The sequence below is a fragment of the Lissotriton vulgaris genome, chromosome 5, assembly GCF_964263255.1.
Source record: "Lissotriton vulgaris chromosome 5, aLisVul1.2, whole genome shotgun sequence".
NCBI lineage: Eukaryota > Metazoa > Chordata > Amphibia > Caudata > Salamandridae > Lissotriton > Lissotriton vulgaris.
Window position 1 is genome coordinate 749,963,500 of NC_141693.1, and position 18,589 is coordinate 749,982,088.

Consider the following 18,589-nt stretch of genomic DNA (forward strand, 5'->3'; position numbering starts at 1 on the left):
CCCACAAGAGAAGAGAAGAGACAGGGACAAGGATGGGGTGGGTGCCCCATGCCACAAGAGAAGAGACAGTGACAGGCCCCCACCCGAGAAGAGACAGGGACAAGGATGGGGTGGGTGCCCCAACCCACAAGAGAAGAGACAGTGAAGGGCCCCCACCCGAGAAGAGACAGGGACAAGGATGGGGTGGGGCCCCACCCCACAAGAGAAGAGAAGAGACATGGACAAGGATTGGGTGGGGGCCCCACTCCACAAGAGAAGAGAAGAGACAGGGACAAGGATGGGGTGGGGGCCCCACCCCACAAGAGAAGAGAAGAGAAGAGACAGGGACAAGGATGGGGTGGGGGCCCCATCCCACAAGAGAAGAGACAGGGACAGGCCCCCACCCGAGAAGAGACAGGGACAAGGAAGGGCTGGGGGCCCCATCCCACAAGAGAAGAGAAGAGAAGAGACAGGGACAAGGATGGGGTGGGGTGGGGGCCCCAGAGACAGCGCTCTCCACTGCTCCTCTGAGGCAGCTCAGAGCCCGGCCCCCACTCTCTCCTCTCCATAAGCAAAGCCCACCCCACAAGAGAAGAGAAGAGACAGGGTGGGACAAGGATGGGGTGGGGGCCTCAGAGAGCAAGAGCAGGAGACAGCACAGAGCAGTGCTCTGGACCCTGACAAGGGTGGGAGTGGGGGCCCCTAGAGAGAGCATTCTCCAGGGCAAAGCTCACATGAGAAGGGATGAGGCAGCAAAATGGTGCCCTCAGGTAAGCCCTCTTGTTAGAACACACCATGGGCATCCGTAGGAGGGAAGGAGGGGGGCCGAGAAGGGTGCAAGGCAGAGGGGAAAAGGGTGCAAGGCAGAGGGGGAGAAGGATGCAAGGCAGAGTGGAGAAGGGTGCAAGGTGGAGGGGAGAAGGGTGCAAGGCAGAGAAGAGAAGGGTGCAAGGCAAAGAGGAGAAGGGTGCAAGGAAGAGAGGAGAAGGGTGCAAGGTAGAGAAGGGTGCAAGGCGGAGGGGGAGAAGGGTGCAGGGTAGAGGGGAGAAGGGTGCAAGGCAGAGAGGAGAAGGGTGCAAGACAGAGGGGGGAAGGGTGCAAGGCGGAGGGGAGAAGGGTGCAAGGCGGAGGGGAGAAGGGTGCAAGGCGGAGGGGAGAAGGGTGCAAGGCAGAGGGGAGAAGGGTGCAAGGCAGAGGGGAGAAGGGTGCAAGGAAGGGAGGATAAGGGTGCAAGGTAGAGAAGGGTGCAAGGCGGAGGGGGAGAAGGGTGCAAGGTGGAGGGGGGGAAGGGTGCAAGGCAGAGGGGAGAAGGGTGCAAGGCAGAGGGGAGAAGGGTGCAAGGAAGAGAGGAGAAGGGTGCAAGGTAGAGAAGGGTGCAAGGCGGAGGGGGAGAAGGGTGCAAGGCGGAGGGGGAGAAGGGTGCAAGGCAGAGAGGAGAAGGGTGCAAGGCAGAGAGGAGAAGGGTGAACGGCAAAGGGGAGAAGGGTGAAAGGCAAAGGGGAGAAGGGTGCAAGGCAAAGGGAAGAAGGGTGCAAGGCAAAGGGGAGAAGGGTGCAAGGCAAAGGGGAGAAGGGTGCAAGGCAGAGGGGAGAAGGGTGCAAGGCAGAGGGGGAGAAGGGTGCAAGGCAGAGAGGAAAAGGATGCAAGGTAGAGAAGGGTGAAAGGCGGAGGGGGAGAAGGGTGCAAGGTGGAGGGGGAGAAGGGTGCAAGGCAGAGGGGAGAAGGGTGCAAGGCAGAGGAGAGAAGGGTGCAAGGGGGATGGTGATGAAGTTAAAAATGTGCCCCCCCTGGAAACATTTCTGCAGACAACCATGGAACGCACACTACTTTGTAAGGGAGAGTGGGAGAGAGTGGAGAGAGAGAGAGTGGAGAGAAACAGTGGAGAGAAACAGTGGAGAGAGAGAGTAGCTAGAGAGAGAGAGAGTGGAGAGAGACAGTGGAGAGAGAGTAGACAGTGGAGAGAGAGTGGAGATAGACAGTGGAGAGAAAGAGAGTGGAGAGAGAGTGGAGAGAGCATGGAGAGACACTGGAGAGAGTGGAGAGAGAGAGTGGAGAGAGAGAGAGACAGTGGAGAGAGAGAGAGACAGTGAAGAGAGAGACAGTGGAGAGAGACAGTGGAGAGAGCGAGTGGAGAGAGCGAGTGGAGAGAGCGAGTGGAGAGAGCGAGTGGAGAGAGCGAGTGGAGAGAGCGAGTGGAGAGAGAGAGTGGAGAGAGAGAGGGGAGAGACCGAGTGGAGAGTGGAGAGAGAGAGAGTGGAGAGAGAGAGAGTGGAGAGAGAGAGAGAGTGGAGAGAGAGAGTGGAGAGAGAGAGGGGAGAGACCGAGTGGAGAGTGGAGAGAGAGAGAGTGGAGAGAGAGAGAGAGTGGAGAGAGAGAGAGAGTGGAGAGAGAGAGAGAGTGGAGAGAGAGAGAGAGAGTGGAGAGAGAGAGAGTGTGGAGAGAGAGAGAGTGTGGAGAGAGAGAGAGAGAGAGAGAGAGAGAGAGTGGAGAGAGAGAGAGAGTGGGTGGAGAGAGAGAGAGTCGAGAGAGAGAGAGAGAGAGTGGAGAGAGAGAGAGTGGAGAGAGAGTGGAGAGTGGAGAGAGAGTGGAGAGAGAGTGGAGAGTAGAGAGACAGTGGAGAGAGAGACAGTGGAGAGAGAGACAGTGGAGAGAGAGACAGTGGAGGGAGACAGCAGAGAGAGAGTGAGTGGAGAGAGAGTGAGTGGAGAGAGAGTGAGTGGAGAGAGAGTGAGTGGAGAGAGAGAGAGTGGAGAGAGAGAGAGTGGAGAGAGAGTGGAGAGAGAGTGGAGAGAGAGAGAGTGGAGAGAGAGAGTGGAGAGAAAGTAGAGAGAGAAGGGGGAGAGGGTGGAGAGAGAGAGTGGAGGGAGACAGTGGAAGGAGACAGTGGAAGGAGACAGTGGAGGGAGACAGTGGAGGGAGACAGTGGAGAGAGAAAGTGGAGAGAGAGACAGAAGAGATAGAGTGGACAGAGTTGAGAGAGAGAATGGAGAGAGAGTAGAGACTGACTGACTCAGACTGATACTGACTGACCGAGAGACTGACTGACTGAGAAACTGACTGAGAGAGAGAGTGACTGACTGACAGAGAGAGAGAGACTGGTTGAGAGTGAGACTGACTGACTGACAGAGACTGACTAAGGTAGAGAGAAACTGACTGAGAAAGAGAGACTGAGAGAGAGAGGCAGAGACTGACTGACAGAGAGATAGACTGATTGACTGTGAGAGAGACTGACTGACTGAGAGAGACTGACTGAGAGAGACTGACTGAGCGAGACTGACAGAGAGAGACTGACTTGGAGAGAGACTGACTTGGAGAGAGACTGACTGAGAGAGAGACTGACAGAGAGAGAGAGAGAGAGAGAGACTGAATGACTGGGGTAAAGAGAGAATGACTGACTGAGAGAGACTGACTGACTGACTGGAAGAGAGAGAGGCTGACTGGGAGAGAGAGACTGGCTGACAGAGAGAGATTGCCTGATTGAGAGAGATAGACTGACTGACAAAGACTGACAGAGAGAGAAAGAGACAGAGACTGACAGAGAAAGAGAGACTGTCTAACAGAGAGAGAGAGACTGACTGACAGAGACTGACTGAGAGAGAGACTCACAGAGAGAGACTGACTGACAGAGAGAGACTGACTGACTGACAGAGAGACTGGCTGACAGAGAGAGAGACTGACTAAGAGAAAAACTGACAGACTGAGAGAGACTGATTGAGAGAGACTGACTGAGAGAGAGACTGACTGACAGAGAGAGAGACTGAGACTGACAGAGAGAGAGAGACTGACTGACAGAGAGAGAGACTGACTAAGAGAGACTGACTGAGAGAGACTGACTGAGAGAGACTGACTGAGGGAGACTGACAGAGAGAGACTGACTGACAGACAGAGAGAGAGCGAGAGACTGACTGACTGACTGAGAGAGACTGACCGAGAGAGACTGAATGACAGAGAGTAATAGACTGACTGACACAGAGAGAGACTGACTGACAGAGAGGGACTGACTGACTGACTGACAGAGAGAGACATAGAGAGAGAGAGAGAGACTGACTGACTGAGAGTGACTGACTAAGAGAGACTGAATGACAGAGAGATAGACTGACTGACTGAAAGAGAGATACTGACTGACAGAGAGAGAGAGAGAGACTGTGATGGAATTGGGGTCAAAGTGTGTATGAACCTATGCAATGCCTCTCAAGATTGCTATTGTCTAATAAAAATAAAAATGTATTATCAAAATGTGCTCTTTGTAGTTACATCTGCTTTGAAATACTGCATTGTCGCATTGTCTAATGTTTTTAAACGGAAACGAGAAGGAGCAGTGGATGCACTTTTGTCAAAACTGAACGATAAGTGGGCCCGGTGTTGTATATCATGACAGGAGTCTGCATCAGGAAACCCACCTAAAATTGGGCAAACTTCCCCGGCCTACTGATGGCAGAGGCCCTGTAAGGGATGGACCACCCCCTATGACAGCCTGCTGGCAGACTAAGCCCAACCTTTAACTCCACCATCCAGTGTTACTTATAACGGCTGCATTGGTGACAGTGGCGTAACAATCGCCCCGCTTCCGCTACAGTATGGCGGGTCGCTAGCCTCAGAGCTCTAGACTGACACGGAGGATGGGAGGGGGGCCCCCTCCATGTAGTTTGCAGGGGGACCCCCTCATGTTTCGTTATGCCACTGATGGCACCCCACGCACTCAGGCCCGAGCCCCTCCCCTTCAGACAGGGTAGTAAAATGTGGAAATGCTTCCCGCCTGTAACACGGATAATTTTAAAAGACAATTACGGAAAATTACGAGAAATGCAATTGGCCAGTTTTTTGCTTGAAAGTTGTTGTCAATTCTAAATAAAATCACGTGAGATACCGAAGAAAGGATCGCCACATACAACAGATTAATCTGAGATATTTTCTATACAAACCAGTCTCCCCCAGAAGAAAACTATGCAATAAAGCATACATGCAAAAAAAGTTAACTGTTGCAAAAAATAAGTGAAACTCTAAACTCATCATTTAAGCAAATGTACATTTGCTTAACAAAGATTTTACGTAGACCTGCTTTCAAACGTACTGTGTCATTTTCGTTTCTTTGCAGTTTGTCTTGTGGCTCACGGAAGTATTTTGGACTTTGCTAGCATGATTAAAAAGGTTACAGGGAAGAATCCAATGCCTGAATACACTTCCTATGGTTGCCACTGTGGCCTGGGAGGAGGTGGAGAACCGGTGGATGCAACAGACTGGTGAGTAACCACAGCATGCAGAAATAAGTTATATTTCTGAACTGAAAAGAACCTAAAGTAACTCCATAAGAAGGACAATGTGTCAAATCCTCTGGAGATCATCAAATACCGCATTTCTTGTGATTGGGTGCACAGTCCTGGTCTAAGCTTGGCGCTCCTAAAGTCATAAAAAAGCACAGTGCAGAGGACGGAGGCTTTTAGGACTCCATGTGATGTTGACACGCAGAGGATGCCGATTTGTTGATGTGGGCAAAATGGTCCTAATTTTAAATATGAGAGGCAGACCATTTAGGACTGTACCTTTAAATCCTTAGGGCAGCGGTCTTCAAACTTTTTAATGTCCCCACACCACCCCCCTCCCCGGTAAAAAAAAAATCTTTGCCCCCCCCACCAGAATTTTTCACAATTATTCTATTAAATTGAAAATATTTAAATATTTAAATATGCCCAGACTTATTTAAACACGACAGTTAAGTTCTGTTACATTTCTTTAAATTGCAATCAAATACATGATTGACAAACATACCATTCTGGTCAGGCAGGCCTTACTAAACTGTAAAAGTATCCACAGTATGATTATCCTAAATGGGGCAGGGGAGGTTTGAAGAATATTGGAAGTCCATTCCTTTATGGCGCATACTTCCAGCCAGATATAAATGACAAAATATGGGGCATATTACCAACAGTTTGCGATATTTATGGCTAACAGAGCTTAGCGTTATTTTTTTTGTGTTCAAATCGTTTTTATTGGTCAAGAAATGAAAAAAAAAAAAAAAGGAGAGGATGAATACAAACAATAATACATATAGACATGGGTTTTTCCGGGTTGAATTATAGTAAAGTAAGAGGACAAAGTAAGGTAAAATAAAATCACAATAGGGTTCCACATAGCTTGTGGAAGACAGATATACAATTATGCTTAGAATGTCGACATAAGAATTGAGATTGAACACCAATGCTTCCAAATAAGAGCAGTTCTTAATTCCTGATCAGTATTTTCAGTGAGAATGCCAGCATAGGAGACAATAAAACGAGCTCATGCGGGCAAAACAAAACAATGAATAAACAATGATTAGTAATATATTGTGTTTCATTTACAGTGCTCCTATGTGTATAATTTGTGACACCACAAGATAGCTCAATCCCCATCACCAACATCTTAATATTGCAACATTAGCGTTAGTTTTTTTAACGCCGCGCTTCGCCCAATATTATCGCTGACATAACGTCCTATTACCAACGTTTATCTCAAAAGCGATAATATTGCAGGCGTTAGCGTGAATATCGCTGGAAAACCAGCGGTGTTCACGCATTAGCGTGCAAATGCTGTTAGCCATGTTATCCACCTCCCATTGAATAACATGGCTAAGAACTGGTATTTGCAGGCGTTAGCGTTTGGCGATATTCGCGCTTAGCGTGAAAATTTCCATTGCTTCGCCTTTCTTGGTAATAGGCGATAGCGATGTTAGCGACTGCTGTCAGTCGCTAACGGGTTGGGTACGCCCACTTTGCATGTCATTAGCGATAAATATCGCTGACATGCAAAGCAGGTCGCTAAAGACAGCTTGGTAATAGGGCAATGGAATTATCGTCGCTTAGCGGCCGAAAACGGCCGCTAAAGCGGCGATAATTCAATATCGCCACCCTTGGTAATATGCCCCTATGTTCGTAACGGCCCATTACAAAAGGCTTACTGCTGATAATTGTTTTCAGCTTAAAGCAAAGCACTGCTGTCAGCATGATGCTTCTTTTAACCAGAGCATGACACCCACCCTGGGATCAGTTAAGGCCCCCTAAGGGGTATCCACCCCCCAATTTGTAGTCCCCTGCGTTAGGGGCTCTTTGGAATGTACATAGGTGCAGATACCCCAAGGAGACTGAAAATACATGCCTCTCCTTTTCAGTTCTAGTTTTCACAGCCGTCTACAAGGCTTATTGTTACCAGTTCTCTAAAGCATACATAGGGTGGGGTTTGGCTGCCCCAAGAACACTGTTACTCTCTCACCTCACGCTATTGACTATTTGGCGTATCTTCCTCCTAAGAGGAAGTTCTTCTATTAGAATACATATAGGGCTAATTTAGGTCTGAAAGGAACACCCAATCGTCACATTGTTTGTCACAATCTGTTCTTTATCAACTATGTGAGTTTTCTCTGAAGAAAGCAATCATTTTGGTACTTTGTGTTCCAGTAACAGCAAAGCCAACGGCACAGGATTTAATTTGATAAATATAATTTGTGCATGCCATGCATGAAATGAAAATGCCATTTGTGAATGCCTGTGTTTTTCTATGCATTTGCACATTAAAGCCAGACCTATTGCAATAACTAATGCTTGTTTGAGAATGCAGCACAACAGCCAAGCCATACAACTGAAATATGCGTGAAAGCAGCGATGCATCACTTCTCAGTGCGCACTCCTTGCGACATTCCTGATGCGTCATATTTAATGTTTGACGCATCATGTCCCAAGGAGTTACAGATACTCCTTGGGACATGATGAAAGCCCCATGTGAAAGGGCCTGCGTCAGTCTTACACCTGCCATGAAGGAGGTGCAAGATTTTGACGCAACGGCATCCTAAAAGTGACGCAGGGAAATCTCATAGATTTCACTGCGTCACTTCTACGACCCTTCCTTGCGTCAATATGCCCCCCTTGCATACATTATACCTGGCACATGTATAATGTGGTGCAGGGGTTTACAAAGTGACGCATCTACCTAGATGTGTCACTTTTTAAATATGGCACAACAAGGTGCATTTTTTATGCCACTGGTGCATCATAAAAAGTGACGCACCGGCGGCGTAAAAGTGACGCACAGCCTCATAAATGAGGCCCAGGATATTTTAAAGAGGCGTACTGTCAATCCACCATACATTCTGTTAAGACTATTTAATCCACTAAAATACTATTGATTCTACTCTACAATTCAATGCAGTTGTGTTTAAAATTAAGATTATTATCTGTAGTGAAACCTAAATATTTCTCTGTTTCACCACTTCAAGTGTGTTTTCTGTGGTTCTTCGGACTGGAAAAGTCCATGCATTTAGGTCGTATAAATTCATTATTAAACAAAGTACCGAAAAGTACTTGGGGTGATGTGGAGGAATAATCAGTGGCATCTTATTATTTCGTAATGAATTCTCAATCAATTTCAAATGAACCTTAAATTCTGCAAATTCATTTGCCATTAGTTTTCATGAAAAAGAGTTTTTTAAATTACTACTTTACAAAAATCATTTATAATTACACTTTATATAATATTTATGAGGCAGTTGGTCATTAAAGGTGTTAATCTATAAGTGCTAAACCACTGCCTATAAGATAATAATGGTGTGGGTTAGTTGGCTATGTCATTGATAACAATTTCTTGTATCAGAGGGTTTAAAAATGTCCTTTTTGAATGGCGGCCTCCACTTCAGCACTGCACAGATGTTATCATAATTGAAACAGATCAACAAAACAGGTGTAAAGCAGACAAAAGAACATAAGAGAAAAGATTCCCAGCCCAGCCCAGCCCAGCTAACTCAATCCAGCACCACAAGGAAGCGGACAATGTTTCCCCCAAAAATGCCAAAGCTTTTCCACCCCATATGCCCTTCATATCCCCCCACCTTCATACCACACCAGTTCCGTCATATACTTACCTTCTGCTCAAGCAAGTGTTAAATATCAGCGTAAATTCCCCGAAATTAGGGCAAATTGTGATCATTTTGGGTAAGACAGGTTACTCCTATTCCATAAATAGAATCCCTAATTCCATACCAACTCTCTCCCAACGGAGTTAAAGGCAACTTAGAATGGGAGGATTTCATGCATTTGTTCAGCTTCTCAAGATCAACATCATTATGGGGCTCAGCGTTGTCACTTATTTATTAAATTAAACAGTTGCTGTGTATTTTTTGACAAGTTATTCCTAGATGTGTTTCTCGTGGCTTGCAGGTAAGTCACATCCTTTGCCATCAGGGCGATTCTTACTCCTTGTGATTAATTACCAAAATGCAGTCATATATTGGACTTCAGGGCAACACACCTATTTTTCTTCCTAAGGTGCATTTTTAGGTCGAGGTAATATCGGCAGACCGGAAGTCCGAGATTTATTGTCAGTAAGAGGGCTGCTTTAAACCTCCCTCTTTTTGGCTCTTCCTCCATTGGCTGGCTTCCTAAACGGAGGCCAGCCATTGGAGGAGAGAGCCGTCCCTCCGAATAGGCTCCATCTTTTTCAGATTTGGGGGCGTACATTTTCCTGTTCTTTCGCCAGTGACGTCACCAGTCACTCAGAACAACAAAACACACGCCCCAGAATGCGAAAATTACCATGCTTTTTCCGAGGCATTTCTGCTTTGCCTCGGAGAAAGACGGTGGTGGTTTCCAGAGCTGCTCTGCTCGTCCCCCCTCCCTCCGCAGCTCTACTCTGTCCCGCTCCCCCCCTCCGCCCGCAGCTCCCCTCTGTCCGGCTCCCCCCCTCCCTCCGCCCGCAGCTCTCCTCCGTCCCGCCCCCCCCCCCCCCTCCGCCTGCAGCTCTCCTCCGTCCCACTCCTCCCCCCTCCCTCCGCCCGCCTGCTAAAAGGGGTAAAACAGACTGACTCGGGGTGGACTTGTCTTGTTTCACGTTGTTCAGCTCAGCAACTACATGAATATATTGTCCTGTGTTTCCTTTTACATCATTTACTTTAAAGGTTTAATGAGGCCCCATATATTTATTTATCGAGTCAATGATAGTCACATTGTCGATTCTCCAACAACAAATAGCTAAGTTGTCCCTACTGGGCTTGAAATCTGCCCTACAGATGACACATAGAGCTATGCAGGAAGCCCGTTAACCCCCTGAACTATCCTACCATCATCTTGCTGCATGGACACGTCCCTCACTTTGAACCAAAGCTCTTAAGGCACGAAGCAAGTCACTGTGATCCTCCCCATAGGAGCTCTATTTACTCTTCCACCGAAGCATCTATCCTTTCATCCTTTCATCATTCACCCACTGATATCCATCATTTCACCTTTACATTCTGCCATCCATTCATTCTTTCATCTATCAGTCAGTCTCTCACCATTCTGTCTGTACGCCCATTCATCTCCAAACCTATCCATCTATCTCTAAACCTATCCATAAGCCCATCCATCCTTTCTTCCATCCCTCCATCCATCCTTTCACTTTCATCCCTCTATCCACCCTTTCACTCATCCATCCATCCGTCCACCCATCCAAACTTTGACTCCAAACATCACCCCTTTCACTCATTCATCCATCCACCCTTCACCCAGCCTTCCATCCTTTCACTCTTCCATTCCTCCGAACACCCTTTCACTCATTCACCCATCCTTTCATTCACCCATCCATTCTTTCACTTGTCAATAAATCCCGCCTTTCATCCATACATCCTCCCTTTCATTCATCCATCGACTCTCTCACTCATCCATTCTTACAGCCATTCTTTCACTCATCTATCTTTACACTAATCCTTTTAATCATCCATCCATCAATACTTTCAATCATCCACCCTTTCACTCAGTCCATCCATCCACCCATTCATTCTATCCATCAATCCATCTATCTGTCCATCTGCCGCTTCACTCATCCATCAATCCTTCAACACATCCATTCTTACGTTCTTCCTCCCACCCTTTCATGCAGTCCATCCAGCCACCCTTTTACTCATCCAACAATTCCATCATAGTGAGTGCAGAGTAGTGAGTGCAGAGTAAAGAGTAGTGAGTGCAGAGTGCAGAGTAGTGAGTGCAGAGTAGTGAGTGCAGAGTAGTGAGTGCAAAGTAGTGAGTGTAGAGTAGTGAGTGCAGAGTGCAGAGTAGTGAGTGCAGAGTGCAGAGTAGTGAGTGCAGAGTGCAGAGTAGTGAGTGCAGAGTAGTGAGTGCAGAGTGCAGAGTAGTGAGTGCAGAGTGCAGAGTAGTTTTTTTTTTTTTTTTTTCCGTATGTTCTTATATAGCGCTCGACTACCCGGAGGCATCTCGGCGCTTGCCTTGGGAACCCGTCCTGGCTTTTCCCTGTGAGATAGCCCCTAACGGGCATCCCCAAGGTGAAAGCCAGGTATCCCGCCGCGGGGGGCCGTTGTGGAGATTAAGCAAGCTTAATGCCCAGAGTTGCAGAGTGTGAACCCATGATTAGGTCAGGCACCGAAGCGAGAATTATCGAGTCCGTGGACATTTGAGCTCAAGACCCTGCCGCGTTGGGAATTGAACCCTGGTCCCGGGTCTGACCTCTGCTTCAGGGTCTGCCTGCTCTAACCAGTGAGCCACACTTCTCCAGTAGTGAGTGCAGAGTGGTGAGTGCAGAGTAGTGAGTGCAGAGTGGTGAGTAGTGAGTGCAGAGTGGTGAGTGCAAAGTGGTGAGTAGTGAGTGCAGAGTGGTGAGTGCAGAGTGGTGAGTAGTGAGTGCAGAGTGGTGAGTGCAGAGTAGTGAGTGCAGAGTAGTGAGTGCAGAGTAGTGAGTGCAGAGTTCTGTGTGCTGTTGAGTGCAGAGTGCTGTGTATTGGCAATGTAAATGACAATGCCATTTATTTATGATTTAAAGAAAAAAAAAGAAATGTCATGAGCAATGCCAATAGCTCTACCTTTAATGATGCCGAGACCATTGCATTGTAAATGCTTGTTAATTCTGTGTTCAGTTTTCACATATGTGGCATTGGGCCCAGAGGGGCATATTGTAAGAGGAACAAGGGTGTTAGAAATTGGATCTCTAGTTGCCAGAGGTATGCACCCTGTCCAAGTAGGGACCGCAATCCTAGTGACGGTAAGCTAGAAACACATTTTAAATTAACCTGCGCTCACTCTCTGGTTGCTTGGCACAGAACAGGCAGGCTTAACTTAAGAGGCAATGTCTGAAGTATTTGTGCAACACACTCACACATACAGTAACACAATGAAAACCCCACAAAAAGACTCCACACAGGTTTTGAAAATTAGAGAATATTTATCTGATTAGAACAAGACTAAAACTACAAAGATCCAATCAGTAGTAGTCAATATATGAATTTAAAAAGAATAAATGCAACAATAATGCCTATAAGTCACTAGAGGTCAAAAGGTTAATTGAGGTTGTGAGGGACCGGTACAAAACCAAATTTCAGGCCGACCGCGATGGAGAGCAGGCCGGCTACTAGACCCATACAGGTTCTGCTGAAGAAATAACTTGGCTGGAGCAAGGGTCAAGAGCCTACTGCATCATAGAGCCATGCAAAGGGGTTCCTTCATCCTCACCCAGCTCTATTTAAGGGAATGCAATGCATTGCCATTGAGCCACGCAGAGCGTCATCATCAAGTTGCGCAGGCTGTGGATCTGCTGTCACCGAGCAGCCTCTGCGTCAGAATTGAAAGGCGATGCAGTGCGATTTCTCACGCAATCTTGGAAGCATTGGATTTTGCAGAAATCAGCTGCAGAATCGACTTCTGGGAGGGGGCACCTCAGGCAAGGGTAGGACTCAAAGTTGGCAGGGTACAGCAGCACCAGCAGTATTGCAGGAAGTCTTCTGTGTCCCTGAGACTTTAGAAGATAGGCCATAAGCCAGCAAGCCCTTGGAGTCACTCTGGGTTCAAGTGAGATGGGTCCAGTCCGCAGTCAGGGCAGAAATCGACAGACTGCAGGGTAGCTCAGCAAAGGAGAGAAGCAGTTCCACAGAACAGTCATGGCAAAGTGGCAATCCTTACAACAGAGCAGTCTTTGGTTCAGTCCAGCAGAGTTGTTCCCAGGTCCAGTAGTGTACTGATTTGGTGGGGTCAGAGCCCCAGTATGTATACCCAAAGTGCCTTTAATGTACAGTGACTTCAAAGGAGCTCTCTGAAGTGTACAAAGATCCCTTTCAACCCAGTCCTGTCTGCCAGACCATCTGTGGGGCTAAAGCAGTACTTTGTGTGTGGAAAGGACACTACCTAATGAAGTGTGTCAGCCTTTCCAATTCCTCCTTGCCCAGAAAGACCTATCAGAATGCAGATGAGTGCTCAGAATACAGATGAGCCTCACCTTCCTGTGTTTGTGGTTGTCTGGAGGGAATGCATAACGTGTAGCTATCACCCTAGCCCAGCTGTGTATTGGAGACAGGCTGCAGGCACACAGAGAAAAGTTAAGAGCAAACAAACGTCCACTTTCTAAAAGTGGCATTTCTAAAATAGCAATGTCAAATCCAACTTTACCACTAAAGATGATTTATCATTACCATTCCAAATATATTAAACATGATTTAGCTACTCCTTTCAAATCAGGAATTACAGCGTAACCATTTTTTAAGGACTTCCCAATGCTAGCCTAAGGGAGGTGGAGGCCTCAGTATTGAAACATGTATTTAGCTGTTTGCCACTACAAGGACAAGTAAAACGCAAAATAACATATCCTACCTTTTAGTTGCAGAGCATCCTGCTCTTTAGGCTACCTAGGGCCTACCTTAGGGGTGGCTTATATTTAATACAAGGAATGTTTAAGACATTAGTATTGAAAAACCTATTTAGCTGTTTGCCACTACAAGGGCAAGTAAAACTTGGAAGAACATGTCATACCTTTTTAGTTGCAGAGCCTCCTGCTCATTAGGCTACCTAGGGCCTACCTTAGGGGTGACTTATGTGTAATAAAAGGGGTGTTTAAGGCTTGGCAAGTGGTTTTAAATGCCACATCGATGTGTCAGTAAACTGAACACACAGGCCCTGTAATGGCAGCCCTGAGACAAGTTTGAAACACTACTTGTGAAGGTGGCACAATCAATGCAGCAGGCCCACTAGGAGCATTTTGATTACAGACCCGGGTATATGGTATACCACTTTACAAGGGACTTACAGGTAAACTAAATATCGCAATCAGGTATATACCAATGCCACCATGTTTTAGGGGAGAAGCATGTGCACTTTAGCACACTGGTCAGGAGTGGGGGTCTCTAGTTGGCAGAGGTAGGTACCTTTGTCCAAATAGGGGCCCTTGCTTCTAGTCAGGGTAAGGGGGATAGACTCCTAAAATAACCCCTGTTCACCCCCTTGGTAGCTTGGCACAAGCAGGCAGGATTTTCTCAGATGCAGTGTGTAAATCATTTGTGAACACACACAGTAATACAGTGAAAATGCTACAAATGGACACCACACCAGTTTAGAAAAAATAGTAATCTTTATCTAAATCAAAACAAGACCAAACGACAAAAATCCACAATACAGTTTCAAAAATAAGGTTTTTAATTGGTAGAACTAGTTCAGTTCAATGCAAGTTGTAAATGCGGCACTTTTCCTAAAAGTACCTTAGATGTGTCACGCAAAACAGACAAGGGAAGTAGGGAATGTGATGCATCAGTTCCTTGCTTCGGGGGAGGCGATGCGTCTGTTCCACACTGTAGTGCAGGGGAGGCGATGCGCCTGTCCTTACCAGAGAGGAGGGGATGTGTCTATTTCTTACTGTGTTCCTTTTACAATGCGACAAGATGGCGCCTTGATGCGTTGCGATGATCCGGTGTGATACGATGAAATGGCGGCGCGATGCAACGATCTGGTACGATGGGTGAACTTTTGCAACCTCACGGCAGGTGCTGCAATGGTTTTCTCGGCGATGTGTGGGGACCTCGTGTGGATGCGGCACGCTTCTTCCTGGTTGCTCGGCGAGGCGTCGGAACCAAGTGCGGATGCAGCATGCTTCTTTCCCGTGGCTCTGCAATGCGTCGGGAATCGGTGCGGATGCAACACACTTCTTCCTCGTTGCGTCGACCTACCAGCTCCCAGCTACAAACAGTCTCTAGAGGTCCTACACAGCAGCAGGCACCTCTTTGCAGGTTGGAATTCCCTGCAAGGAAATTCAGGGGAGCTGGTGGTGAAGTCTTTGTGTCCCTGCGCCTTCAGAACAGGAGGCAAGCTCAGTTTGAAGCCCTTGGAGCTCTTTTCTTCAAGCAGGTGACAAGGCATACAGCAAAGTCCTTTTTCTCCTTTACTTGGCAGCAAGCAGCCACTGCAGGCCAACCCCAGACAGCAAACAGCACATGGGTAGTATTCTTCTTCAGCTTCTCCGGCTCGTCTCTTTGGCTAAGGTTCCTCTTGATTTCCCAGAAGTGATCTAAGTTCTGGGCACTGGGTCCCACTTTTTATACACACAAATCCTTTGCTCCCTGAAGGCAGAGTGTTTGTACCCAGCCAAAACCAGTTCTGTCCTCTCTGGTGCAGCTGCCTGGCAGGAAGTGTAGACAGCATTGTTGAAAGGAGACCTGGCCCAGGCAGGGGAAAAGATATCTCCTCCGCCCACTCTAAATTCAACCCAGGTCCATTCAGCCGAGCCCTGACTCATCAGACTACCGGAGCCACTGCCCTACTCCAGCCCTTGTCATTCAACAGCCAGACATACAATACACAAACATAGCAGAGGCACACTGGATGGTTAGGCAAGAAAATACATACTTTCTAAAAGTGGTATTTTCAGACACAGAATGTAAAAATCACCCACACTAAAAGATGCACTTTAACATTCTGAGTTCAGGCATACTAAACTTTATTTTCCTATCTTTTTCCCAGGGTCAGTTATGTTCATAATTTCGTATAAGCAAACTGTCCATTCTGGCCTATGGGACCAGATAGCCTTGTAATAGTGAAAAATGAAATTGGCAGTCTTTCACTATCAGGACATGCCAAACACATCAGGGCAAGTCCTGCCTTTCACATACAATTCACCCTGCCCACAAGAGTACCTCGGGTCTACCTTAGGGGTGACTAACATGCAGAAAAGGGAAGGTTTGTGAACTGGCAAGTGTGTGCACTTGAAAAAACCAATAAAGAGAGGGTCCAAGGGAATGTTTGAAGACCAAGCACAGATACGTCCCCCAAAGAAGACAATGTGAAAAAACAAAACGTAACTGTGGGTCTAAGCCAACTTACGTAGAGTTAGTGTATATCTTGGTGTTCATGGAATACACAATGTGTGTTAAAATACCCCTCACACACCAAAAGGGCCCTTGGTGTCATGCTTCATCATTGGGGTCTTCCTGCCCCGCTGCGGGACGGGGCAGTGCTGCGACAAGCGACTACGCTGGAGCACCTTTTATTATTGAGGGTGCTATGTGAGTGAATCGGAGTGAGTGTCAGTAGGGTCAGGAGTGATAATAAAAAGTGATGTTAAAAAATACCTGGCCTAGTTGTAGAAAAAACTGTTTAATAAACACTGGCTGGTATTGTTAAAAAAGTGATGCGGAGAGATAAAGCAAGTTAATGGGCTTACTCTCCTGTGCGGGTCAATATGTTTCGGGGCGCCATGCCCCTTCGTCAGGACCGGGGTCAGATCCCCCTGTCACTCACTAATGTTTTATAAATTATATCTATACACATTGATAAATATTTTTTGTACATACACTCTATTTTCTGTGGTAAAACATTATTATCACTCCTGACCCTACTGACACTCACTCCCATTCACTCACATAACACCAGGATATACACTAACTCTACGTAAGGTGGACCTTTTTGATTTTTTGATTATTTGTACTTTCAGGAGAGGAGGATGCGCCCACCTTGGTGCCGTTAAGCACCACGTCTTCGCTCCCCCCTTTTTAGGTCTCGCCTGTCGATGCGCATGCGCATCGAGCAAGCGAGACTATGGGGGCTTATCCACTCTTTATCCAACTTGCAAGGAATCGTGTCGATTCCTTGCAGTGCACGAGAAATTTAAGCTCAATGCGCATGCGCATTGAGCTTAAAAGCGCGTGCACATGCCCCCAGCCGCCTGCCTTGACGACTCTCCCGCCCCCTCACTTCTTGATTGCACGGCCGCTAGGCCGTGCCTCCCCTACTCTCCTCCCCCCTCCTCCTCCTACTCTTCCCTGCCTGCCGTGTCGCACCTCTCCCCGCTCCGCCCCCTCCCCTGCCCGCCGTGTCGCTCCAAAGCAGCCTACGGCCAGTATAGATAAATCTGTAGCTCTGAATTCGCAATGTATAAGCACACCGATGATTGGGGAATACTCCACAGTCTGAGCAGAACTTTGAAGTATCTATATTGTTACTTTTCATTGAAAAAAGTGTGAGTTTTGCTTTTTTTCTTCAGAAACAACATTACAATAATTTGCAGTTCACGGAGTTCACAGCAAAGCGTCCAACCCTAAAAGGGAGTTATTAATGTCACAACTGCACGCAAGTGTGCTTCGGCCGATTACTGTGCATTTTGGGAGTTGCACAGATGACTGCTCAAGAGCGTAAACATTTATTGCTTCCTCAACGCTGAAAGCAGTTGCTTTAGGTGCACAATGTTCAAACGCACACACCCCATATACCCCCCCCCCCCACCCCCCGTCAGCCACCACGTGCTTCCCACATTGAGCAACGCGGTCAGTATGCAGGCTCTCACGTGGGTACCATTTCCTGTAACTGAAATGCGACCATGCTTGACAAACATCCCGCGCACAGGAAAAAGCCCCACCCGGGCTGCTGCTCTCTCCCTCCGTCCCTCGAGCCACAATAAGCCGCTTCTCACAGGGTGATTTCAACGCCCTCCAGAAGTAAGCACCAGGTTCAGACCTCCAGGGGGCATTTCTCCCCCCCCCTCCCCTTATCTGCCGTTCCTTCGTCTGTTCCCTCTCCCCGCTCCGCCCCCTCCCCTGCCCGCCGTGTCGCATTTCTCCTCCCCCCTCCCCTTATCTGCCGTTCCTTCGTCTGTTCCCTCTCCCCGCTCCGCCCCCTCCCCTGCCCGCCGTGTCGCATTTCTCCTCCCCCCTCCCCTTATCTTCCTTCCCTCCGTCTTGTTTATATCTGTAATCTATTGACTTTCGTAAAAAGCCGTGGGAAACGGTTTATGGGGTGATGGATGTTCGCCTCGACTCTGGGAGTAGGGCATGCTGCTGGACTTTGGGAAACCATGCATTCCTTCCTCGAGGACCAGACGTCTCTGCAGAGGTAAAACATTTTGTATATTAAAAACAAAACTCTGCCTTTCCCGCGACAAGTTCAAAGGTGCAACATTCAGCTTACAGGACGGACACATTCTAAACAAACTGTGCACCTAACCCTGCTCGAGAGAGTCCTCATGGGCGCAGGCTGCCTCATATCCTGTTGCACGTGCATACCACAGCCTGTCCTGCTTTGCAGCACCCCGCCCCAAGGGCTTGTTTTCTCTTGTGGCTTTAACTGCTTGCAGGCCGCTTATGACCCGTCCCCCTATTCCTCGGGTGTCAGCGTTCCTTTAACCACTATCACTACGGCTACACGTCGTGCTTTTTGCCTGTTTTCCATTTCAAATTTAGTGTGTAGGATAGGTTGACGAGTTAATGCACGTGCTGCAGAAATCCGTTGGCTACCTGCAGCTAGCCATGAGCTGGAAACCCCGAAGCAAGTGAAAACAATAAGTAACATTTGGTTCGTTGAAAATAAAACGTTTATATAAAGCCTACGGTGCTACATAAAATATATGTTGATAT

At 47.6% G+C, this 18,589-nt stretch overlaps 1 protein-coding gene across 1 annotated transcript in view; it reads left to right on the forward strand.

Moving 5' to 3' along the window:
* The window catches only part of LOC147711497 (basic phospholipase A2-like), a 213,224-nt gene that overhangs the window by 19,851 nt on the left and 174,784 nt on the right, over nt 1-18,589 (forward strand). Inside the window, exon 2 of the mRNA XM_086920193.1 lies at nt 5,075-5,219. Within this exon, the coding sequence (XP_086776319.1) occupies nt 5,075-5,219 (145 nt within the window). The remainder of the gene's footprint in view (nt 1-5,074; nt 5,220-18,589) is intronic.